This window comes from Diabrotica virgifera, chromosome 3 (assembly GCF_917563875.1).
Source record: "Diabrotica virgifera virgifera chromosome 3, PGI_DIABVI_V3a".
NCBI lineage: Eukaryota > Metazoa > Arthropoda > Insecta > Coleoptera > Chrysomelidae > Diabrotica > Diabrotica virgifera.
This window is the reverse complement of record NC_065445.1, coordinates 78,357,968-78,385,255: the sequence shown is the minus strand read 5'-3', so window position 1 is coordinate 78,385,255 and position 27,288 is coordinate 78,357,968. Positions and strand designations below refer to the sequence as shown.

At 33.8% G+C, this 27,288-nt stretch overlaps 1 protein-coding gene across 1 annotated transcript in view; it reads right to left on the bottom strand.

The window, feature by feature from the left end:
* Positions 1 to 7,839: 7,839 nt before the first annotated feature.
* LOC114335970 (snRNA-activating protein complex subunit 4) overlaps positions 7,840 to 27,288 on the bottom strand; it is a 78,295-nt gene continuing 58,846 nt past the window's right edge. The window contains exons 7-9 of the mRNA XM_028286271.2: positions 13,011 to 13,952; positions 9,570 to 9,715; positions 7,840 to 8,170 (exon numbers count right to left, since the gene is read on the bottom strand). Coding sequence (XP_028142072.1) covers positions 9,613 to 9,715; positions 13,011 to 13,952 — 1,045 coding nt within the window. The 3' untranslated portion in view covers positions 7,840 to 8,170; positions 9,570 to 9,612. The remainder of the gene's footprint in view (positions 8,171 to 9,569; positions 9,716 to 13,010; positions 13,953 to 27,288) is intronic.

Below are 27,288 nucleotides of genomic sequence, written 5' to 3'. Positions count from 1 at the left end.
AATACAAAAAAATGTTTTGTTTTGCGAGAAATCGCTGTTATGTAATTCCTCAAGTTCTTTGTTTATAACAATCTTATCGACATCCGGATCAACTGTTACCCAAAAAATTCGTGTTCTACGGGTCAAGATACATAAAAAAATCTTGGGTAAGACCATCTGAATAAAGGAGGCCCTTGTACCCCCTTGGCGACAGGACTATGAATATCTACCTAAAAAAAATTGGCATTTGTACTGTAGTCAGGATTTCTGTACCTAAACATAGATTTATTACGAATTTCATTTTCATGGGAAACAACTTTTCACACTTTTTTATGTATGACAACAGTAGATTACTTCTCATAGGTTAAAATTGTTAAAATTTGTGGTGGCTCCAATTTCGATGTTCTCATAATTTTGGCACGGCTTTTAATGGACTTTTTCTTGGAATTATTCGCTTTATTTGTCGTTTGGTTAACTTTTCCCATTTCGTTAAACTATTGATAATATGTTAAAAATAAAATATCCTCCTAAAACTTTATACTCGCATTAGAATTCGAAATGTTTTTACGTAAAATATACTTACCTACCTACATAGAACTGAACTAAAACACAATTAACAACAATCTAGTATTTCAAAGAGGCCAACAACTTATACAACAACAACAAAAATATAATAGATAACTATCAATAAACACTATTTTCCTATGAAACAACTATAACGAATTCTTAAATTAACACACTACTGCACTGGACTGATATCGATAAAGATGACAGAACAAATTAGAGAAAATCTGACGCAGGTTTGTCAAAATGACACTGATAATTTCTCTATGTTGCCAAATTGGTTATTTAGTTATAATATGTTCGATTTCTTGTTAGAAATAAAAAATTTTAGTAGTTCCAAGATTACACAAAATCTAGGCATGCGATAAAAAAGTTTATTTGAAGAAAGTTTATTATTTTTTTCTTCTTAATGGCGGTACAGGCTCCTTTTTTCAATATTTTATTTAGTTATAGAGTAATTTCCACGTACTAACATATTTCTAAAATTGGGCTCTGTACCGCCATTCTTTATTATATTACGAATATGTGTGCCAACTATCTCGACAAAATATTCAAAATTAGAGCCGCAATATTGGAACGCGTTTGCTGCTACCTGTTGCTCGCTACTGTAGCCTCTTAAGGGACTGTTTTAAATGCAATTCTATAGAACTCTTCAGAGCAGCGGTAGATAGAGTAAAGATAGTGATGATGAAATCCAATCTCCGATTAGGAGACGGCACTTAAGGAAGAAGAAGAACGAGATGGTTGGATGTCGTGGAAGACAACATGAAAATTATGAATGTAAGACAATGGAGTAGAAGGGCACAAGAGAGGTCTGAATGGATAGACTTGACCAGACAGGCAAAGACCCATGCACGGTTATGATGCCAAAAGAAGACGGTTTAATTTCCTCCTGTTTGAGAATGACACAAGTGTCGTTTATTTATGATTTACTGGAAGTTCCTGGAATGGCTGTAAATCCAGAATACGGGTAGGTAACAAACTCTAGGTAATCGTTCGAAATAAGCAGTGGCTTGAAACAAGGACACGCGCTGTCGTCTCTCCATGTATGGGTGTGAGACATGGACGCTGACCAAAGAAATTGAAAGAAAACTTAGATGTTTTGAGAGGAAAATCCTCAGAAGAATCTTTGAAACTTATCACGACCCGACAGGGGCGTTATTTGATAGGGTCAGGCATTTGCCCCCCCTGACCCAGAAAATGACTGAAATTTACAAAAAATACATCAATTTTCATCATTACATTATATATAATGTATTGTATATATAATGCTTGCCCCCCCCCCCAATCAAAATTTCAAATGACGTTCCTGCGACCCGAATAGCCACTAATAACGAATGATAACAAATGCCAAGGTGAAACAGATGTATACAGCTAGCGACTTAGTCCAAAAGATTAAATCCCAACGTCTAAGATGAACCATGTCCATAGACTCCCTAATAAGCGTCTTGCTAAGTTAATCTGCGAGGCCTCCACAGGAAGAAAGCCCCTAGGACACCCACGAATGCGATGGGGAGATAATATATGGTCAGATTGAAGAAAAATGGGTTATCCACTGACCCAACTATCATGGACGACCGTTCTAGAAGGAAGCGAGTTGTGCAGTCAGTCAAAACGCATCTTGGGTTGTAGTGCTGCGAGAAGATACCTAAGGAGCTGTTCTCACCAAAACCAACCGGCGCCCGCAACACAACAGCAACGCAACTTGGTGCTAATATTTAAATACACGTGTTCCCACCTAATAAAAGGTAACTCAACCAGTTGCTCATTGGCTGCTGGCAACGCAGCTTACCGCGTCGCAATCGACCTCAATAGCTTAGTCTTATTCATCACAGACAAGACAGCAAAAACATTGAATTTTGTGGCTCTCTTCGAATACAAAAGACTTCATAACAGTCCAGTAAGTACACAAGAGCAACTCAACTAAAGTTGCGGTCTCATTCTACTTGAGTTGCGGCCGCCAGTTGCTTCTGGTGGGAACACGGTCTAACAGTAATAATCTACGTGTTAAATCAAATGAAAAAATCGCTAAGTACAGAGATCTAGAAATACAAATCAGGGAGACAATAGGGCTCTATACAAGCGGATAATCCGTACATATCGGATACGTACAGATTTGATTCGACAAATCTGGTTCGTACGAACAAAATCTTTGAGGCCACTAACCAACATACATAACCAACATTCTGCTATACAACTGCAACTACGACTGAAAAAACGCATAGTCTACGCTGCCTTTGTAGATTATAAGCGGGCTTTTCACTCCATTTTCCATCATTTGCTGTGGCAAAAGCTATTTGGCCTTGGGGTGATTTCTAAAATAATAGCCATTTTGAAAAACATTTATGATAATGCTAGGATGTACATCAAAACTTCAAACGGCTACACAAGACCATTTGATATTTCAACAGGAGTCTTACAGGGTGAACCTTTGAGTCCACTATTATTTAGTTTATTTATTGCGGATATAAAACAGTTTTTTATTAGTCAAGGATCAAAAGGTATCTCCATTGATAGCCAAAATCAAATAATAATGCTATTGTATGCTGATGATTTGGTCATTCTTTGTGACTCGGAAGTTGAACTCGGTAAAAATTTAAGTTATCTTGAAAAATACAGTGACAAAAACCAGCTAACTGTAAATGTTGGCAAAACCAAAATTCTTCCATTTGCCCGAAGTGGTCAAATTGGCAATAAAGGCGTTAAGTTCCTATATAAGAACGAAAAAATAGAAGTTGTTAACAAATTTGTATATCTTGGAGTCACCCTAACCACAACATCACTTTTTAAAGCAATGGCCGATACAACAGTGGAAAGAGCAAAACACGCAATTGGTAACGTGATAGGTTTAATGGCTAAAACCAAAATGAATTCTTGGACATCTCGTGTGCAACTTTTCGATTCGCTAGTTCAAAGCCTTGTTATGAACTGTGTGCCCGTTTGGGGAATGAGATATGCTGACCAGTTAGAAAGAATACCAATAACTTTCTTTAAAAAACTTTTACATCTCAGTATCAATACACCTGATTATGCTGTTAGGTCGGAGACAGGAAGAGTAAAAATTTTTTTTACTATTTTCAAGCTAACTTTAAATTGGCTCATCAAGCTATCGCAAATGCATGATTTAAGACTTCCTCTTATTTGTTTTCTGCGTCAGCTTCAAATTTCTTCAGCTAATAATTCAATAAATACGAACAGATACAACTGGGTCTCACAGCTTAAGCAATATTTTCAAATAATAGATTATGAATTTTCTTGGGATGAAAACATCTCTAATTGGCTATTAATAAACAAGAAAAGCATGTTAAAAAGTATATGGATATGCTTCAAGAAGACATTCATGCAGTTTCCATGTCAACATTCTCAACTATTTACAAACATTTATCCGTAGATACCTCAGTACAGAAATATCTGGAATTTCAAATTCCCATAAAATATATTCGTGCCATGGCGCAACTTCGAACATCTAATCGCCATGTGTTAAAATTTACCTATAATGGTATAACATATCATATACGACCATCTGTAACACATTTTCCACGAGTAAGTATGGTTACGATAAATTTTTATTAATTCTGATAAAATCTCTTTTGTCCACTCTGCCATGGTAATCGACACTCGTATTGTCTGTATTTGAACGGTTCGTCTCAAGCCCACTAAGGGACAAGTCAAAACCTGTAGATTAAATTCGCATGAATGTTATGACGCGCCGTACTTGGCTCGCGATCAACGTAGACGTACTGTTATCTTAACGAATTTGGTTTGCCACTCATCAAATTCGCTCGTGTATGAGGCCTTAATCGAGAATGGAAAGTACCCAACCCAGACGATACCTCTTACATATTTTTTCTACTGTTGGAGCCATTCCGAAGAACCTCTTAGAACATAAAACAACTGGGTCTTAATGAATATCTCTAAAGACCATGCAGAAAGCTATGCTACTTTCCACATCCAAATGCGTACGAAAATTTTTGGCAGATACTCCAAATTCCTCACCCAAGGCTGGATAACACGGAAAGAGTCCCACCAGAGCCGAATCCTTTTGATACCTAGGTATCTGGGATGAGTGAATTTTCCCCTTGGAGGGAGCGTGAGCCGTATGGCCAAATCTGTACAATAAATAAAAAATGAAATGATTTTATACTCGATTAAGCGGATTAAGGCACCTTGCATGTGATCAGAAATAACATTGTCATGCTTACTTCTAACCACTATCCGTTCCGAGCTTCGCTGGTATCGCCACCTACCTACAGGATTACTAGTATAACTTTTACCGGAAATTTTCTGGAAAGAAAAAAGTGTTGCCTATACTCTGTGATTTTCGCTGGTATGGCTGCTATCGCCATCTAACGGTTGACTAGTGTTTCTATTTCCGCCGGAATTTTAAAGAAGACAGTAGAAAAGCAAATAATAGTTGTTTCAAACTTATTTGATTATTATCGTGTAATATTTATAACGTAAAGAAGTAATTGGATTGTAATCGATAATTAATAGCAGTAAGTACAGAATTTATTATTCATTATGATTATTTTTAAGATTTTTGCTTATCGTCTTGACGTTTATGGTGACAACTAATATTAGAAAAAATTTATTCTGCACAAAAATAATAATAATTTCATATAATTATAGTATAATACTTCTTAAATATTAACTTATGAATGACAGTTAACGGCATCCTACGTTTGCTGTAATTGGTCGTTATCTTCACGCATTCAAATTTTGTTTCAGGATTGGATTGTAAAATTGAAACTGTCAAAATTCGAGAGTGTGCTAACTGATCCTTTAGCTCAAATTTTTCTACCGTTTTAAAATTAAAATTGTGTTTACTTACTTTTTTCTAATTGCATCAATCCAATGTTTGTCGTTGAATCACCTTATGCTTAGCAACAGGAAAGTTGTAGAATACACAGTTACTATTGTAATCAGTATTTCGACACTCTTTAATACAACAAATTTCGTGAGACATTTAAAATCTATAATATGCAACTCTTAATGCAGAACGTCAAAAAGCAAATTTCCAGTAAAGGTTTACAAACTTGTCACTACTGGCGCTCGCGAATTTTTAATTATCCCCTCTACCTACGAGCTCACAGCGTATAACTAGATCTAAAAGATCTTCAACCCCTAGCAACCACAGTAGAGGTAAGACTACTTCCTTAACTGATCTTATAACGGCTTACTGATCTCCTAAGCAGGTAAGTATATTCGTAGTACTAAGCATGTATTGAATCAACTTAACCTTCCGCCGGTAACGTGAATTCTTGTAACATAGTTGGTAACGTCGGTCTACGACACCGACTTTTTTAATAATGAATATCTTAGGTTGTGATTTTCTGTTAATATTTTGATGTGACTAAATGTTTAACATAACTATATTTAAATAACAATATAGTAAGAAATGATCAATATTTATTTATATTCGAGAAAAAAATGCACATTAAAAAATTGGCTTCTTTTAGATACTAACATAATTGACAAACAATTTACAAAAACATGTCAAGTTTTTGAATACAAAATATCAACAAACATATCGACAAGGGTTGAAATGTCACAAAAAAAAAATAAAATTATTCAACAAATGTCCAACACAAACTGAAATTATTGTCCGTTTGTTTGCTCATTTTTTTATACACTCCACTGCACCGCACTGTACGGTTCTGGTTCGGAATTAGCAACAATTTCGTCAAAAAGTTGTTGCAACCTGATTTGTTCTCTTTCATAATCAATATTCACATACAACTCCTAAAATTAATATCTATTATTTAAACTGGCTATGGACCAAAAACAACAAAAACTTACTGTTAAGTATAACATAAATGGCAACCTCGGTCTCTCACACCGTCAGGTCAAATAACATATGAACTATCCACACTTGGCCACAGATTTTTCAAGACTAAATAGTGTGATGAGAATTTGAAAGCTACCTGACCGCGCGGACAAAAAAATATGCGCATTTGAGTTTTACCGCGAAAAATCCATTACGTCGGTGTCATGGACCGTACGTTACCACTCGAAGGTTAATGGTCGAAGATGATATACATTTTTCTGTTACTGCAACGTTAATAGGCTCCAATGAGATGTTGTCAAACGTCTCTGTCTATGGACCATAGACATGAAAACACATAATACTACTTCTTTTGACAAAACAACCTTTTAGAGATTTTTAAGGCAAGATACTGTCACACGAGCAAAACCACGATCTGATCCCTTATGTCCTTTTCTTCTTCTTCCTCTTTATAATCAATTTTGCTTGTTCATTTTCTGGGACAAATAATCCCCACAAATTATCCCTGGACAAATAATCCCCACAAATTTTTTTGGACAAAATATCCCCAAGAAATATTTGCTTCCGAATGAATAGTTCTCTAGAAGTTTTCCCGAAATTTTACCAAATTTCGAATTTCAATTCCATGCTGAAAACTTCAAAAATTTACATATGGGGAATGAACTAAGGCCCCGTTCTCATGACAGGCGCGTAACGCGCGATTACAACTACATACATTTTACAAGACCGTTCACATGCTAACGCGCGTTTTAGGTCATTAAAACGCGCGTTGGCATGTGAACGGTCTCAAGTAAAATGTACGTAGTTGTAATCTCGCGTTATCAAAATGCGCGTTAAGCGCCTGTCATGAAAACGGAGCCTTAGCTCATTCCCCATATCTTCCACGGTTTTTAAAAAAACACACTCCTTTCTCATGTAAAATTTGAAGTTTTCAGCATGGAATTAGAATTCGAAATTTGGTAAAATTTCGGGAAAACTTTTAGAGAACAATTCGGCAGCAAATATTTCTTGGGGATTTTTTGTCCGGGATTTTTTGTGGGGATATTTTGACCAAAAACATTTGTGGGGATTATTTGTCCTGGATTTTTTGTGGGGATTTTTTGTCTAGGGATAATTTGTGGGGATTTTTTGTCCTAGCTTCGTTAATATGTCTTAAGCCTTTCTGTGTACTGAAAATGTCATATGAGATACCTAAGCAAGAAAAGAGGAAATTTATAAAATCACGACACAGCTATTAGCATTACATGTTTAGGCCATCATTAATCCTTAGCACACCAGTAGCACTTACCAAAATTTTTAAAAATATATTCAATACTCTATCGATTCATAAAATGGAGCAAATCGTCGCAGCACATGACATTTTCTTTACAAAAGAAAATCCAATTTTCTTCAGAAAATTCCTAAAAAACCCAACAGTTTTCACATATTTTGTCTTCTTGATTTCAAATTTCAGTATGTATTTACAAAAAAAAAAAAATGAGGCATAATGGTCTTGTTTGTCTTTAAACATTTATTTAACAAAAATAATAATTCACATCGCCAAAAATAATACTAACAGTAAATAAATAAATGAAATTATACTTGATTTGTTCAAACATTCATACAAAATCAGTTTCGGCTGAATTTTCGAGCATTATAAGTGCCCAATGTGCTCCACAAATTGCAAAAAGTAATGTTGGTGTCCGACTTAGATTTGATGGTATAAAACATTTCATATTTATTTGTACCCGAAAAAAGTATGTTTCTATTAAGTAGATATACATCACTATTGGTTGGTTAGGCATTGGCTCTATCTTTCTCCAAAGGTATTCAGGTTGTTTAGATCAGTCCAATATTTGCAATCTGGAACAAAAAATAGTAACATTAGTTTTATTAAGTTTGCTGTCAAGTACAAAAGTCTATTTTTTTTAATAATTTTGCTGCTGATTTATTAATTAACTATTCTAAATGGGAAATAAGCCACAATTTAACTAAAAAATGATTTTATTATCCAAATCGGACGTCGTTGTCAAAATACAAAATATTAATAAAATAAACAAAAATGTTGTTGCTTAGTAAAAAATTCTTGAAATTATTGAAAACTTAGTCTTTTGCTAGCAGTTGGCGCTAGGGCATCCCTGCCATTTCGTTCGTTGCAATCCGTAACTGCACGCCGGGGTTTGTTTTGGTTGAGTCAGAGAAAGCAGCATATGTGCCTCCTGATGAGAGACTAATAAGTTTCGAAACCGGTAGACGTGCTTGCTGAACTTTCTGATTACTAGACTAGAATATAATGCGGCTGTAGTTTCGTGTTGCAACGAAATTGAAAATGGTTATTTATTTTTGACTTAATATTTTTACTTAAAAAAGATATATGTACTACACTCATCTAGCTAAACTCAACCGTTTTCGAAATAAGCGCCTTTTAAATCTGCGATGCTACATATTTTTGTGTATAATATTATTGTAGTTACAAACGAAAAATAAGCTTGAAACCATAATAATTGTGCAAGTTCTCATATTTATGCCATTGCATCGCAAATTCCATTTGAAGGAATTTGCGATACATTTTTGTAAATTATTACGGCTTTAAGTTTGTTTTTGAGATGTAGCTACAATGATACTATGCAAAAAATTATTTTGCGTCGCTAATTTAAAAATGCTAATGCTAATTAATTAATGCTAATTAATGCTAAAAATGCTAATTAAAAAATCTCGAAAACGGCTGCGTTTAGCGAGATGAATGTAGTATACCTGTTTTAAGTAAAAATCATAGGGGAATAAAAGTTTTGATTCAAAAACTATGTAGAGTTAAAAAACTAGGTAATAAAAAAAATTGAACGTACTAAATGATCACGTGAAAGACGTATGTGGCGACCTCTGGGTAATACGTATTTCTTTTGTGGCGAATTTAGATTTCTGATCCCAAAAACCACCGCTTAGCAAATTTCATGTTGTTATCCCAAGCCTATCAGGAAATATTCAAAAGTAAATAAAATAAAAGTTTATTTTGGCACCCTGCATTCCGGTTATTATCAACTTTCGTACTAAAGTATAGTTTGTCAAACGTACTTTGAAAATCTTACAATCGTCATGCGGCGTTATGGCGATTGTGAGATTTTCAAAGTCTTTCCTACGTTTGACAAACTGTAGGTTTAATTTAAGTCGACCCATTTTAACCTCATGAATCTAAGGTTAAGCTATGGCCCATTCGTTACCAAACACCCTGTATAACGTTTTACCTATATTCTTTATTGCTTACCTGATTTGCAATAGCCCTGACACAGGCTTCACATCACACAGGTCTAAACATCACACAGATTTTCCGCTGATGTGGATTCTTTGGCATTGTAAGATTCATGATCACTATCATCCGAGTACCAATCTTTAATTATGCCAGCCATTGTGCTAAAGAGACAGAAAACAATTTAAACACTACAATTTATTCGCATGAGCTATGCACTAGATGTAAACATTAGTTGACAGCGATGTCGTCACCAACAGAATAGAGATGACTATTTCGGGTAGGTTTTGAATATTTTTTAATACCAGTTACTTGAATAATCGCGTAAATTATTCATTAATTTAATTAATAGGATTATTTTTTCACTATCTACGTATTCAGTGATTACCATAATTTATATACTGCGCAATAAAAACTAATAATCGAGAAAAAAGAAAAACTGATAAAATAATTTTAATAATATTACTGTTACTATAGAACGAGTAGATACATTTTGAACACCTTTAACAAGTACCTTTACTACGATAAGTAATTTCATTTGACTACTTTATTTAAATATAAAGAGATTGAAAAAAGTATCAAAAAAATTTGGTCCATTGGCGTAAAAAGTAGTAAATGTAAGTGAAACATTGCCATTAACACACTATTTATTAAATTTTTGAAAAAGTTGGCTTATGTCGCTTATTAGCTTTTAAGTAATATCTTCTAAAACAGCATATTGTTAATCAATTTTTAAACTTTTTAACTCCCTGCAAAGGACGGGGAAGTGGGGAGGTTTGAAAAGTTTGAAATTTTTTTTATTTTATTTTATTATTTTAAATAAAAGTATATAACTTCAAAAATACTCTGAAAATTTCAGATTTATCGAAGTAAAATTACCGGATATACAGCATATTGAATATACTAACTTCTACTAGCTTTGCAGTAGCTTCTAGTGAGAAACGTTCAACAGCAGTTCCCCTTCTCTTTTGTAAATTACTCAGTGATTCAAAAACCTATTCCGGTATGCATCACTTTACGATTTGACAGACAAAAGGAAATTGAAAATAAAAGTTGTCAAAACTTTAAACGCGTTTTTCTCAAAACTGCTTTTTTTAAAGGCGGTGGACATTGTAACTCAAAAACTACTTGACCGATCCACCTGAAATATTGCATAGATTTTCTTTAGACATTTCGTGAGCTGTCGAGATATTTTGTGTTTTATGCATATTTTTTGTTTGACAATAATAGTCTAGGCGCCAAATAGAGGTAACCGTGTCCTTTTCAATTCTGATGGACAAACTCAACGGTTTCTTATGGATTTTTGGCTGCTGATTACGAATTTCGAGAGTGGATTTCGATTCGAGTGGTCAAAAAATAAACAATTTAATTGTTTATAAGGCTTTGGCTCATAAACTAAAAGAGATAAAATATTTCAAATAAAATTTGTTCCTTAATAAAAAACGAAGAAAAAAACGTTTACTAAACTTAAATCCAACTATTATAACTCAAGATATTGTAAAATTAGTGCACAATACAAATTGCAAATTGCTAAAAAGGTACTTTTCGAAGCTTTATCGATCGTAACGCGGCTTCTATGAATGCAAATGAGCCTTAGAAGAACTCATTTTAAAGCTTAATTAATAGGCTTGCAAAGAAAGTTTGTTAAATTATTTTATCTTCATTTGTTTTAAAGTTATACCCGTTTGAAGTTATAATTTTCTTAAAAAATTATACATTAATTTGTTTATAGGGTTTTCAAGCAAATTTGAGCTTTAACATTTATACTTTAATTAACAATAATGATAGAAGAATTCAAAAAGAACAATTTGAGCTTATGAAAATGTTCGTAAGTTTATTTTTGACCAAGATATCGATATTTTGGCTACGAATTTCGTCACTTACTTGACTGTGAGCCGATCTTGCGCCTCATAGCGCGCCATTAAATTATCGATATCTTCGCCAAAAATACACTTACGAACATTCTCATAAGCTTAAATTGTTCCTTTTGAGTTCGTCTATCATTATTGTTAATTAAAGTATTATTGGTTATAGCTCAAATTTGTTTAAAACCCTTATAAACAAATTAATGTATATATTTTTTAAGAAAATCATAACTTCAAACGGGTATAACTTTAAAGCAAATGAAGATAAAATAATTTAACAAACTTTCTTTGCAAGCCTATTAATTAAGCTTTAAAATGAGGTCTTTTAAGGCTCATTTGCATTCGTAGAAGCCGAGTTACGATCGATAAAGCTAAACTAATTTCGTCACTTACTTGACTGTGAGCCGATCTTGAGCCTTAAAGCGCGCCATTAAAATATCGATATCTTGACCAAAATACACTTACGAACATTTTCATAAACTCAAATTGTTCCTTCTGAGTTCTTCTATCATTATTGTTAATTTAAGTATAATTGTTTATAGCTCAAATTTGTTTGAAACCCTTATAAACAAATTAATATACAATTTTTTTAAGAAAATCATAACTTCAAACGCTTATAACTTTAAAACAGATAAAGATGAAGTAATATGACAAACTTTGTTTGAAAGACTATTAATAAAGCTTTAAAATGAGATCTTCTAAGGCTCATTTGAATTCGTAGAAGCCGAGTTACGATCGATAAAGCTTCGAAAAATACTTATTTTGCGATTTGCAATTTGTATTGTGCACTAATTTTAAAATATCTTGAGTTCTAACTGTTTGATTTAAGTTTAGTAAACGTTTTTTCTTCGTTTATTATTAAGGAATACATTTTATTTGAAACATTTTTTTTATCTCTTTTAGTTTATGAGCCAGAGCCTTATAAACAATTAAATTGTTTATAACGATTTTTTGACCAGTCGGATCGAAATCCACCCTCAAAATTCGTAATCAGCAGCCAAAAATCCATAAGAAACCGTTGAGTGTTTGTTTATCAGAATTGAAAAGGACACGGTGACCCCTCTGGCGCCTAGACTATAATAAATATGTTGATTTCCCCCCATTTTCACAAAAAATTCGTTAATTCTACTTCTGTTACCAAAAACTCAAAAATCGTTAAAACTAAAAAACGTGACAGCGTTACCTCGAGAAACTCATAAGCTAATAAAATATTTTTTAATTTTTTGTTTCACATGACCCAATGACAAGTTCTGATGTCCACCGCAAATTCCATCTTTTTAGGTGCCTGTAAAAATTTCCGCAGGCTTATTTTTCAATATTTTGCCTTAAAAATTTTTGTTGAATATTCTTTAAATTGTACTGAAAATGTTTGTTTAATTTAAAAATAAAATAATTCTACCATAGTTACAAAAAAAATCAGAAAAATGTGCCTGATTTCAAACCATACCCCTAATAGTAACGACAAAACTTATCAAACATGTTTACATAGGAACTTTTAGTCTTAAAATTGAATCATGAATCATCTACAAAAATATTTGGGATTCTTTTGGAAATACCCTGTAAGAAACAGTAAAATAACTTAGTAGATACATACCTGGAACAAGGTTTACTTTCATCCATTTGTACTGATGTGAAAATGTTCAAATCCATTTTCTTGGTTAATATCTTTTGAGCCGTCCCATATGTTTTATTTGAAAATGACTTTTTAGAATGACGCGATTCAGAACCATCTTCCTCTACAATTATTACTTTGTTAGATTGCTGCTCCTGACTTGTGTCCGTTGTTGCTTGACTACCTCTTTTTCTGCTGTAAGTCTTTGTAACGTTGGTAGGTGTACTTTTTCGGGAATAATCTACAGTCAATGGTTTGCAAATGCTTACTAAATCCTTATGAGGAGACTCTAATGATATAATACCTGGCCAATCAAATAATGTTACAAATCTACTAAAAAAGAGTTTTCTATCCATTTCTATCGTTTCTTTAAACAAAATGGTACTTTCCGAATCATCATTATTTATTTCACACTTGAATTTCTGTAATGAGATGTCAGGTTCATCCAAATAATTACCAAAAATCTTTCCAACTGGATCAGATCGGAATTTAAAATTTCTTTCCAGTAAAGCTCTCATGCCGTTTGTCGTGTAGAAATTTGGTGCAATGCAATCTTTAATGGGATTCGAAGAGAACACAACAGGTTTTTTGCGTTTTCTAGTTCTTATTTCTGACAATAATTTCTTGTCGAGACTATCTATATGTGGACATTTCGCCAAATTTTTAGGAATGTCCACGTCTACCTTAAGAAAATTCATTAGATATTCTACATAATCTACAACCCGTTTGACTGCAAGTGGATCTGATAAAATTTCAAGAGATTGATCGGAGGTACTCAAAAAGAAATCGTATAATAAAACATCAATATCTTCAACGCTGTCATTTTGGCTAGACAGGGGTTCATTTAAATAATTACTTAATATTTCTCCTATTTCTTCTAACGTAGGTATCACATTTTGTGCTCCAAAAATATTCGCCACTTGCCTGAAACAAATTAAAACATTAACACCCAGGACAGCAATAGCCGTGAACTGCGCGCAAACCAGAGGAGGGATGCAGAATTAATTTGGCGCTTACAGGGTGGCCACAGTTACTACAAATATTGACTGATTTCTTTTAGTCCATTTGCTGACGCTTTTTACTCCATATTTTAAAGAACCGCTTGGATTGACATGAAATTTGGCATACACATAGCGTTTAAGCCCAATACCCCAGGCTGTGGGTGAAAAAACGTGATATAATTCAGGAATTTTTGAAACCTATCAGGTGTTGTAAAGGACGATGCCAGGAATAACTTCTACTAAAATGTAACCAAAAATATTGTGCGCTTTTTTTTATTGCGATTTTCATTTGTTAAATTTGCAATTTTTAATGATTTTTAATTTTGCAGCTTAGGATATTGATTTTAGAGAAAAACTTTTTAATAGAAAGTTGTAGTAAATTAAAAAAACCTACAATTTGAGCTATGGTAAGTTTAATTTCGTTAATTGGTTATTGCAAAACAGCCTGCGAAAGGTCCAAAATGGCCGTTTTTTACAATTGCATTATTTATTGTACAAATAATTTTTTTATTTTTTAAAGCTTTAAAATGAAGATCTTTCAATTCCAAACATAAAAAAATTGTAAAGCCAGATTAACGAATTTGTTGCTTAGATATTATAAATTGTTTATCCCAAGATGTCAAATGTGGAAGGCTATAATTTTTTGAAAAAAAAATCGCACAGAGTTGGTGAAACCTCCAATCTCCTTCTAAAGAGTTATATTTTCATATTCTGATGTAAATCAATGCATAAAATATTTTTAAACCTATAATTTTTGGGTTTGAAAATAAGGGGGCAAATTTCGTTATAAACATTTAGAGCTGAAGTGGCCCTGTACATCCTATGAGTTTCTAACTTACAGATTATTGTTGCTGAAGACGAAACGAAGATTTATAAAAAAATAAAAATTTTCTACAACCAACTAAGCCGAGATAATTGTTTTTTTTTTCTTAAATCGTAGTGCCTTTATTTATAACAATTAAGAAATTATTTTACAGTCATTGACTAAAGAAAGACTATATTATCTTAAAATAAAAATTATTATAAAATATAATTACATTTAATTATAAGTTAGAACCTCATACGATACCAGAACGATAAACCCGAAAATTTCGAGAATTGTTGCGAAAATTAAATGTTAACTGACAGTACCAGGTGATTATAAAGTGAAGAACAATAAAATAAATGTAAATCCACTGCGAAAAAGTGATATTCGGCGTTAAAAACAATACTGACAATAAGAAAAACAAGTAAGGTTATATTGATAAGATAAATAAAACAGCTAGTTCTACAGCTGAAGTCCGGTTCGAATATAAAGCGGTGTTGCCAAACCTCAATTAAAGCGAATAATCATTGGAAAGCGTAACTTAATAAAGTTTAGAGAGAAGCTGATTGCACTGAGAGGGGTTGATATTTCTGAAGGGTTGAACTGGATATCATCCCCTATCGCGGTGCAAAGAATATTCTCGCGAAACTAGGGCAACATCAAGAAAAGTGAAATCTTATAAATATGACAGACTCAGGTGATACGTATTCAGAGGGAGGAAAAAGAAAAGCAGGAACTTGGGATGATGTATTCAAAAATTCCAAAAAAACCTATAGATCACCAAAAAAACGGGATGATTCAAACCCAGAAATGCTAGCCCAAATGATGGATTTGCTAAAAGGACTGGCTGAGGATACAAAGGAAATAAAAAATCAACAGAAAAAGCAGGCGGAAACCATGAATATGCTAACTGAAGAACTAAAAGAGCTCAAAGAAGAACAAAAGGAGTATAGAAGAGAAATAGGAGAACTAAAACTAGCTAATGAAAAAGCTATTAAAGAGATAAATCAGCTGCAAAACCAATTAAGTAATACGAATATAAGATTACAAAAATTAGAAGGAGAAAAACTAAAAAGAAACATTGTGATTCAAGGACTTCCAATTGACACGGACAATCCCAATATACTAAAGAATAAAGTAGAAAGTTTCATAGAGAAAGAAATGGGAGTTAAAGTAAGGGTAAACGATGCAAGAAAGCTGGGAGACACAACATGTCTAGTAGAGTTGGATAACAAATACGAAAAGTCAAAAGTAATGCAAAATAAAATGAAGCTTAACCAGCTAAGGGACAAAATATATGTAAATGATGATCTAACAAAAGACGAAAGGGAAATACAAGCCAAAATTAGAATAATGGCTAGAGAGCAGCGAAACAAAGGAAAAATCACAAAAATAGGGTACCAGAGATTAATAGTAAACAGTGAACTATGGAAATGGAACAAAGAAAGCGGGCAATTGGAAAAAATAAAAGAAGACATCTCAAAAAAACTAGAATTAGATGCAGACGAAGATGGATCAACAAAGACGACACCGCAGGGAACACGGACACAAAAAAAGGAAATCAAAAAACAAATTAATAAAATAACAGAAGAAATGGTACAAGCAGCAACTTGGAATATAAGAGGATCCTATCAGGAAGGAAAGCTGAAGCATTTAATAAACGAAGTTAAGAAATGTAAGTTTGATCTAGTAGCTTTACAAGAGACAAAACAATTGGGGCAGGGTAGCCAGGAAATAGACGACTATATATTTTTCAATAGCGGAGGCACTAACAGACTGCTGGGTACAGGTTTTATAATAAGTAAAAAATTGAAAGAATTTGTTTCAGACTTTAAAGCAATTTCGGACAGGATGTGCACTCTCAGATTAAAAGGTAAATACCAAAAAATAACATTTGTTAATATACATGCACCCTCGGAGGAAAAAGGAATGGATCTGAAAGAGCAATTTTATAGCAAATTAGATGAAGTATATGAGGCTATACCCAGATATGATATGAAAATCATTCTAGGAGACGCTAATGCCAAAATAGGCAGAGAAGAAATATTAATGCCCACTATAGGCAAGCACAGTTTACATCCAGAGACTAACGAAAATGGATATTTCCTGGTAGATTTTGATAAAGAAAAGGGACTTATAATAAAAAGTACGTACCACCAACGAAAGGACATTTATAAGGGAACATGGAAATCTCCAGACGGCCGTACAGTCAACCAGATCGACCATGTTTTAATGGAGAAAAACGAAGAACACTGCATAACAAAGGTGAGAACATATAGAGGACCTGATATGGACTCAGACCACTATTTGGTCGGAATATGGATGAAACAATTAGTACCAACTCTTCGAAACAAAAAGAGATTAAAATACGAAAGAAACAAACCAATTAGATTACAGACAGAATGTGAGCAAACGTTGTATGGACAAATTATTAACAACAAATTAGAGAGCATAGTGGATGAAAGGAATGTAGAATGCATGTGGGGAACATTAAAAGATGTAATTAAAGAAGCAGCAAATATTTCCAGCACCAATGACAACACAAAGAAAAAACAAAAAGAATGGTTTGATGAAGAATGTGAACAATCATTGGAAGAACGGGCCAAGCTACGATTAAAAATGATAACTCAAGGAACAAGAGAAGCGCAGGAAAATTACACTAAACAAAGAAAGAGAACCAAAAAAATACTACGAGAAAAAAAAAAGGAAACATTATGAAGCTAAACTGAAAAATATAGAGGAAAGCTACAAAAATAATCAAATAAGGAACCTGTACCAAGGGATAAAAAATGAGAAACGAGGGCACCAACCGAAAACTGTGCAGTATAAAGACAAAAATGGAGAAATGATTATGGGTGAACCAGAGATATTAGAACGCTGGAAGCAGTACTTTGATGAGCTTCTAAATGGACCTGAAAAGACAGACGATAATAACGAGGAAACAGAGGATCTAGTAAATGAAATACAAAATCAACAGGGTGAAGAGCAGGCTCCGACTATAAGCGAAATTCAGAATATCATCGATAAATTAAAAATGAACAAAAGCCCAGGAAGCGACGGCATAACGGCTGAAATGATTAAATTTGGAGGAAATCAGTTAGTAGAGAAAATCCATAAACTAATTAATAATATATGGGAACAAGAAATACTACCTGAGGAATGGACAGAAGCAATACTGTGTCCTATTCACAAAAAAGGAAATATGGCTGATTTTCAGAATTATCGAGGCATAGCGCTGCTAAACATAACGTATAAAATATTGGCTATGCATATTAAAAACAGATTAACAACGAAGGTTGATAAAAGCATAGAAGAATATCAAAGTGGGTTCAGAAAAGGCAGAAGTACTGTGGATCAGGTCTTCACACTACGAGAAATACAGGCTGAAAGTTACGAATATAATAAAGACACCATGGTTCTTTTCATTGACTTTAAACAGGCTTTCGATCGAGTGAAAAGAAGCGAGTTATTCACAGCATTGCAAGACATGGACGTTTCTCCAAAGCTTATTAGAATTATAAAATTAACTCTCCAAAGAACAATGAATAAAGTCAAGATAAACAATACTATAACAGAAAGCTTTGAGGCCAAACAAGGAGTGCGGCAGGGTGATCCATTATCGTCTATAATGTTTAGCATATTACTAGAAAAGGTTATACAGGAAGCAAACATTAATAGAACAGGTCTGATCTACCACAAAAAACATCAGTGCTTGGCATTCGCAGACGATTTGGTAATCTTGGCTAGGAGCAAAATAGAACTTATTGAAACAGTCATGAAACTCGAGGAGAGAGCAGCAACCAAAGGATTGTATATAAATGAAGCAAAAACAAAGTATATGGAATGGACAAATAAGCAATTCGTTCGGGGGCAATACATAACAATGACAACAGCGAAGGGAACACAGTATAAATTCGAAGAAGTTGAGAGATTTGAGTACTTAGGATAGGAACTGTCTTCACAAGAGATCCTAACTGTGAAGAAGAAATACAAAAGAGAATTATGTCGGGCAACCGCGCTATATTTGCTCTTAATGGGTTGTTAAGAAGTAAAAATATATCACGAAGAGCAAAACTAAGAACTTACAAGACCGTAATAAGGCCGATAGTAACGTATGCTTCTGAAACATGGGTCACAACAAAAAAACATCAAGAGTTGTTATTAGTTTGGGAGAGGAAAATACTGCGCAAAATCTTCGGTGGGAAAAACTTAAATGGACAATGGGTAAGAAGAACAAATAAGGAACTAACTGAGCTCGTATCAAGATCCTAACATACTAGCAGTAATTAAGGCGCAAAGACTTAGATGGTTGGGCCATGTGCAGAGGGTGATTCCATCTAGAATTCCCAGAATGGTACTATCTAGTGCAGGGGTTCCCAAACTGGGGGGCGCGCCCCCCCTGGGGGGCGTAAGGACATGTCAAGGGGGGCGCGAGACAAGTCGAAAATTAAATTAAATTCAGGTGCCTACCTAGTCTTTCTAAAATTCTAAATTAACCATGATGTTTAGAAAATTAAAACAAACCAGTGTAATGTTGTTCTGAAGCTATTTAAGTTTTTTATAGTATATAAACTAACCAGTGTAACATCTGACTTTACTACATAAATTTGAAATCGAAGGCTTGAAAGAATGGAATGTGAGCCGTTCAATGTGGCAATAGCGCGCATAATTTGACAACCGAGCGTTTCCAAGCACTGCCTCCCTCCTTCCCTCCTAACCGCCAGACGCAGGCCAGCTAACCGCAGACACAGTCTTATCAATTGTGACGTGACTCAGTCAGTGTTTGAGATACCTTGGCGTAGCCTGCACTTATTTTTGCATTATAAAAGCGTACGTGTTGTGAAATTTTAATTGTGGTAGTTGACTTTTATTGATTTCGTTGATTTGAGTGAGGGAAGATAATTGTAGTCAAGATGAGCTCAGCAAAGAAACGCAAGTATAATGATGATTATATCAAATATGGGTTTATTTGTATGCTAAAGATAATGTCGAACATCCTCAGTGTGTAATTTGCTATGAAGTATTAAGTAATGATGCAATGAGACCTAATCGTCTTGAAAGACATTTGTCATCCAAACATAACCCTTTTAAGGACAAACCAAAGGAATTTTTTGCTACAAAATCTGAAAGTTCTTGAAGCTTCATATGAGCTATCACTTCTGATTGCTAAAGAAAAGAAGAGCCATATTATTGGAGAGACGCTTGTTAAACCGTGTTTGTTAAAGGCAGCTGATATTATTCTTGGAACGCAGAGTAAGCAAAAGTTATCTCAAATACCTCTTTCTGACAATACCGTGAAACGTCGCATTGATGATATGGCCGAAGACATACAAAACCAGGTAGTTGATGCAGTAAAACAATCGCCATATTTTGCTATTCAGCTAGACGAGAGTACCGACATAGCACAATGTTCTCAGTTAATTGTTTATGTTCGGTATGTTGAAAATGATAGAGTGAAAGAGGAGCTACTCTTTTCTACAGAGTTGGAGACCAAGACAAAAGCTATTGATGTTATGAAAGCAGTGTCAGACTTTTTTGACAAACAGAAAATCTCTTGGCAAAAACTAATCGGTGTATGTACGGATGGCGCGCCTTCAATGCTTGGTTCTCGCTCAGGATTTGTACAATTAGTAAGAGAGAAAAATGCTGATGTGACTGGGATACATTGTGTTATACATCGACAAGCCTTGGCAGCAAAAACTCTTTCAAATGAATGCAATGCTGTCTTAAAGTTGTGTATTAAAGTAGTGAATTACATAAAAAAAACAGTGCGTTGAATACTCGACTGTTTAAAACTCTTTGTGAAGATTTAGGAAGTGATCACAAAACACTGCTATTTCATACAGAAGTACGATGGTTCTCAAAAGGAAACATGTTAGCAAGATTATTTGACCTTCGAGATGAAGTAATCACCTTCTTGGAACAGCAAAAGCAAAATGAACTAAGCGTGGCCTTCAAAAAAAGTTGTACCCAAGTAATATTGGCTTATTTGTCAGACATCTTTGACTCGTTGAACAGCCTTAACTTAAAACTGCAGGGTGGAGACTCAAATATAGTTACTCATCGTGATGCGATTAATATGTATATTGAGAAACTGCAACTTTGGAGGCGTAAAATATCAGCAAACCCCTGCAATTATTCGAGTTTTCCTAAAGTAGAGTCAATGTCAGAAGAAACACGCTTCAGAGATATTTATGAAGGATCAAGTTTGAAAATCCAAATATCAAACCATTTGGAGAGCCTAATTGAAGAGTTCCAGAAATACTTTCCAAACACTTGTGACGATAGTATTTTCAGAATGTCAACCGACCCATTCCATGTCAACATAGACTCCTTGCCTGAATCACTTCAAGAAGATGCTTTGCAAATAAAACACGATTCCTCTGCCAAATACAACTTTAATATAATGGACAAACCTTCATTTTGGTTAAAATATTTCAAAGTGTATCCTAGTGTATCACGGGAAGCTCTTCGTTTATATTTGCCTTTTTCAAGTACCTATTTGTGCGAAAAAGCATTTTCAACACTTGTGGCAATTTAAACAAAGTATCGAAATAAACTTGATGCTGCTAGTGACTTGCGTTGTGCACTTATTAAAACTCAGCCACGAATAGGCATACTAGTAAAGAAAATGCAAGCCCATCCATCTCATTAACCAACCTAATCTATTTTTTCTTTTATTAATAATTTTTGTATTTTATTAAAACTGATATTGTTGTATTTTATGGTAGTATGTATATATAAATAAATGTTTTGTTTTTTATGTAACACTTATTTGATTTTGTTTTGTTCCCAGGCATATACAATTTATTGTTAAGGGGTGGGGGGGGGGGCGCGAGAAACTTTCATTTCAACAAAAGGGGGCGTGGTACAAAAAAGTTTGGGAACCCCTGATCTAGTGCATTGGCAGGGAAAAGACGAAGAGGAAGACTGAGGTCACGATGGATTAATGGAGTTAGAGAAGATATGAGAAGAATTAACGTAAGGAACTGGGAAAGAAAAGCGACTGACAAAAGGGAGTGGAAAAGAATAGTACATCAAGCCATGGGCCTACTAGGCTCGTAGTGCTTACATATTATTATTAGAACCTCATAGGATGTACAGGGCCGCTTCAGCTCTAAATGTTTATAACGAAATTTGCCCCCTTATTTTCAAACCCAAAAATTATCTCGGCTTCAGTTGGTTGTAGAAATTTTTTATTTTTTTATAAATCTTCGTTTCATCTTCAGCAACAATAATCTGACGTTAGAAACTCATAGGATGTACATGGCCGCTTCAGCTCTAAATGTTTATAACGAAATTTGCCCCCTTATTTTCAAACCCAAAAATTAGAGGTTTAAAAATGTTTTACGCATTTAGTTACATCAGAATATGAAAATATAACTCTTTAGAAGGAGATTCGATGTTTCACCAACTCTCTACGATTTTTTTTTTCAAAAAGTTATAGCCTTCGACATTTGACCTCTTGGGATAAACAATTTATAATATCTAAGCAACAAATTCGTTAATCTGGCTGTACAATTTTTTTATGTTTGGAATTGAAAGATCTTCATTTTAAAGCTTTAAAAAATAAAAAATTATTTGTACAATAAATAATGCAATTGTAAAAAACGGCCACTTTGGACCTTTCGCAGGCTGTTTTGCAATAACCAATTAACGAAATTAAACTTACCATACCTCAAATTGTAGGTTTTTTTAATTTACTACAACTTTCTATTAAAAAGTTTTTCTCTAAAATCAATATCCTAAGCTGCAAAATTAAAAATCATTAAAAATTGCAAATTTAACAAATGAAAATCGCAATAAAAAAAAGCGCACAATATTTTTGGTTACATTTTAGTAGAAGTTATTCCTGGCATCGTCCTTTACAACACCTGATAGGTTTCAAAAATTCCTGAATTATATCCTGAAATCGACCTATTTTCCACCCCCAGCCTGGGGTACAAACAGTCTTCTGCTTTTTTGTCTCAGGATATAATTTTTAGTGATTTGGTATTTATTTAAACAAACTTGTATATTTTATTATAAAGTATCAGTGGAAAAAACAATGTTTTAGTAGAATAGCCCAAAAATGTCCTTTTAAGGCATTATAACAAGTTATTTTGATTTAAAAATAAGTATTTGATCAAATTTTAGTGTAGAAAACGTTAAAATACCGTTTTTATATTTTCGTTCATTACCAAAATACATCTTCGATTTGGCTGAAAATTTGCCCGCATATAGCAAAAATACAGGTCTTTAACTGATTAAAAGGATTTTTATAGTGCGACAATACAAAAAAGTTATATGCAATAATATCAGAGTCAAAATATAGGCGTCTACGGTAAGTACAATTAACTCAGAAAATATCGACCTCACGACAAAAATTGTTAAAAAGAAATTGTAATAATTGTAAATATGATTTATCTGGGACTATTTCAGCTCCTACCATTTTTGTAGAAAAGTTGAAAATGGCGGAGATTTTGAACAAAACCAACTGCTATAAAACGAATCAGGTCTTACGCTTGCGCCTTCACCGTATCGTATACGTACGTTAAATATTCATTTTGGCAAAAAAATGACAGAGATCAAAATTTCATTCTCTCCATTTTTGTATAGGTATATTGTAAAACTAATAATAAAGTTCAATAATTATGCTTTAACTGTCACTATTTTCCCCCTTAACTCGGAAAATATCGACAGCACAAACAAATTTGTAATAAAAGAAATTATAGGAAATCGTATTTTCAATAATTTCAGTCCTTACACTTTTTGTCGAAAAGTTGAAAATTGTTTAGATATTGAGCAAAAACGGTTCTCCTTTAAAATCAAGAATGCGGCTAACGTAACGGCGGAATTCATTCGCGATTTTAAATTAAGTCTACCATTGACCCCCCTAAAGATTAGAAAAATAAAATTTTGGGGAGCTCGGCATGCAAGGTCAAATGCTATCCCGACTGAACCATATACTTTTGAGTCTGATATTATTGAATGTAACTTTTTTGGTATTGTAAGACTATAAATTTTCAGCCAAATCGAAGATAATTTATTTTTAGGTCTGGATCCTGCGTATGAAAAAAAAGTTGATTAATAGCAAGCTGAAAATTTGTTAATAGCTTAAGGGTGTCTAGTCGGATAAACTTTGATATATGGGAACACTGGAACAGGGGCAGTTTTAATTGGGGAACAGGTTAAAAATTTGGAACGTTCAGACCACGAAAACGGCACATTTATTTTGTCCGACAGAACAGACTTAAACTCTCCGAACAGAGATTAAACTCTCATGCAAAAATCAGACTGCTATTTATCATCTGTCATAATTCCTGTCATTTGACATATTCTACATGTTCCACTCATTAAAACGCCCATTTGGTGATAAATAGCAGTCTGATTTTTGCATGAGAGTTTAATCTCTGTTCGGAGAGTTTAAGTCTGTTCTGTCGGACAAAATACATGTGCCGTTTTCGTGGTCTGACCGTTCCAAATTTTTAACCTGTTCCACAATTAAAACTTCCCCTGTTCCAGTGTTCCCATATATCAAAGTTTGTCCGACTAGACACCCGTAAGATAAAAACAAATTTTCAGCTTGCTATTAATCAACTTTTTTTCATACGCGGGATCCAGACCTATTTGGGAATTGAGAAAAATGTAACAAAACGGTATGTTAACGTTTTATGCATTAAAATTTGAACAAAAACTTTTTTTTGAATCAAAATAACTTGTTATAATGACATTTCTGAGCCCCTTCTATTAAAAAATTATTTTTTTTTCATTTATACTTTATGACATGATATAACACACAAATTTGTTTGAATAAATACCAAATCACTGTAAAATCGCTAAAAATGATATTTTGAGAAAAAAAAAAAAGAAGAAGATTGTTCAGGCTTAAATGTTTCAGCTTGAGCTTATTTTTACGTTCCGAAGAAGCTATAAACCAAGTTTCAGAAAAATCGGAGATCCAAAAGTTTTTGTCTAAGTGATTTCACATGGAATGTACGATACATTTTTTATAATTCTCATATGACGTTTTTGAAAAAGCTTTTCGGATTGTCAGTCAAAGGATCAAAAATAAAATATTAAGAGGTTACAGTAGCGTTTCATCAAAACGGAAGACGCATTCCAAGATTGCGGCTTTAATTTTGAATATTTTGTCGAGATATTTGGCACACATATTTGTAATATAGTAATGAATGGCGGTACACAGTCCAATTTGAGAAATATGTTAGTATGTAGAAATTAGTATGTAGAAACACTAGAAATGGAGTTAGTATAACTGCTGATAGTGATATGAAAGATAACGTAGTAGAAGTTGTAAGAACGAGTGACAGAATGATGTCAGTGAAATTTGTAATTGATAAAGAGGTATTGAATGTTGCGTGTGTGTGTATGCTCCTCAAACAGGTCTGGGTGAGAATGAAAGAAGAGCTTTCTATGACCAACTAGGAGACGTACTGAGTGATATTCCAGCAGATGAGAAAGTTATAATAGGAGGGGATTTCAATGCACATGTGGGCCAAGCCAAGACAGGATATGAAACAATACATGGGGGATTAGGCCTTGGAACTATAAATGAAGCTGGAGATGACATGCTAGAATTAGCAACAGCATTGGATATGGCGATTGTTAACACATTCTTTAAAAAGAGAGAAACTCAACTTATTACCTACAAAAGTGGACAACATCAATCCCAAATAGACTACTTCATGATAAAGAAAGAAGAGATACGTGAATGCAAGGACTGCAAGGTAATAGTTAGTGAGACAGTAAGCCAACAACATAAGCTGCTTGTTCTGGACATCGAAGTAAAAAAGCGAAACTAAACAAAAATATCGGAGAGGACCACAAAAAATCAAGTGCTGGATGCTAAAAGATGAGAAGGAAGGTCTATTCAGGGAAAGAATAGTAGAAAAATATGTTGGAACATGAAAGGAAGCCCCAACACAATTTGGAGAAAAATGGCCAATATTATTACAGAGACGGATATTGAAATACTTGGGAAAACGTCAGGAAAGAAGTTTAAGGATAAAGAGACTTGATGGTGGTCAAATGAAGTACAAGGAAAAATAAAAGAGAAGGGAAAATTATATAAAAAGTGGCAAGAAACCAGATCAGACATAGATCTTCAAAACTATATGGTTGCCAAAAAGGAAGCGAAAGTAGCAGTAGCAAAAGCTAAAGCAGAAGCGTATTCAAACCTATACGATGAACTTGATACCAGGGAAGGCGAAGCAAAGATATATAAAATAGCCAAACAGAGAGCAAATAAAGCAAGAGATTTTAATCAGATTAGACGTATCCGATATGAAAATAATAAAATACTAATTCACGAAAAGGATGTCAAAAAGAGATGGAGAAAGTATTTTGACAGTTTATTAAATGAAGAATTTGACAGACAGTCTGTGCAGTTAACGGAGACAGTAACAGCAATGGTTACCAGAATAACAAACGAGGAATCGGCTCAAGCGCTTCAAAAAATAAAGAAAAGAAAAGCATTCGGACCAGATGATATTCCTGTGGAAGTATGGAGGACATTGGGAGAGACAGGAATAACTTGGCTAGCAGGTCTATTTAATAGAATTATGGAAGTTGGACAGATGTCAGACGAATGGAGAAGCAGTATATTAGTACCTGTCTACAAAAACAAGGGAAACATACAACAATGCACAAACTACAGGGCTATAAAACTACTTAGCCACACCATGAAAATATGGGAGAGAGTAATTGATAGATGGATACGTGAAGAAACCGAAATATCCGATAATCAATTTGGCTTTATGCAGGGCAGATCAACAACAGATGCAATTTTCATTGTAAGGCAACTGATACAAAAATACAGGAATAAAGAGACCAACGCTCATTTGGTATTCATTGATTTTGAGAAAGCATATGATAGAGTTCCTCGAGAGATTCTGTGGTGGGCACTCAATAAGGAGTCCCTGGCGAATATGTAAAGATTGTGAGAGATATGTATGAGGGAGTAACGACTAGTGTTAGAAAAGGTGTGGGAGAGACTGAAAATGGGTGAAAATTTTATGTTCAACGAAATAATAATAAAACAATAATAAATAGTCATTTCGTTGTGAAGCGAAACAAGAGCCGTCTTATTTTATTTAGTTCATAATAGAACTTTAAATCAACTTTTCCCATTTTTTAAACTATTAATAACATTTTTAGAATAAAAAATCCTCCTAGAACTTCATATATATACTCACATACACTATCTGTGAATCTCACAATTAACAATAATCCATTTTTTTTTCAAATAGTCCAACAACTTAGTTCTATTACACAAAAATTTACAGTGATGAGCGCGCTAATAACCGGCAAAATAACGCAAAAGATGGAAAACATAATACATTGCGAAACAAAAAGAGATGAAAGTGGAAATTATCAGTAGTAATTGCACAAGAGCTCTAAAATTATTGAATTTTTCCTGAGTGACACTTTGACAGTTTTAATTTCACGGGCCGAA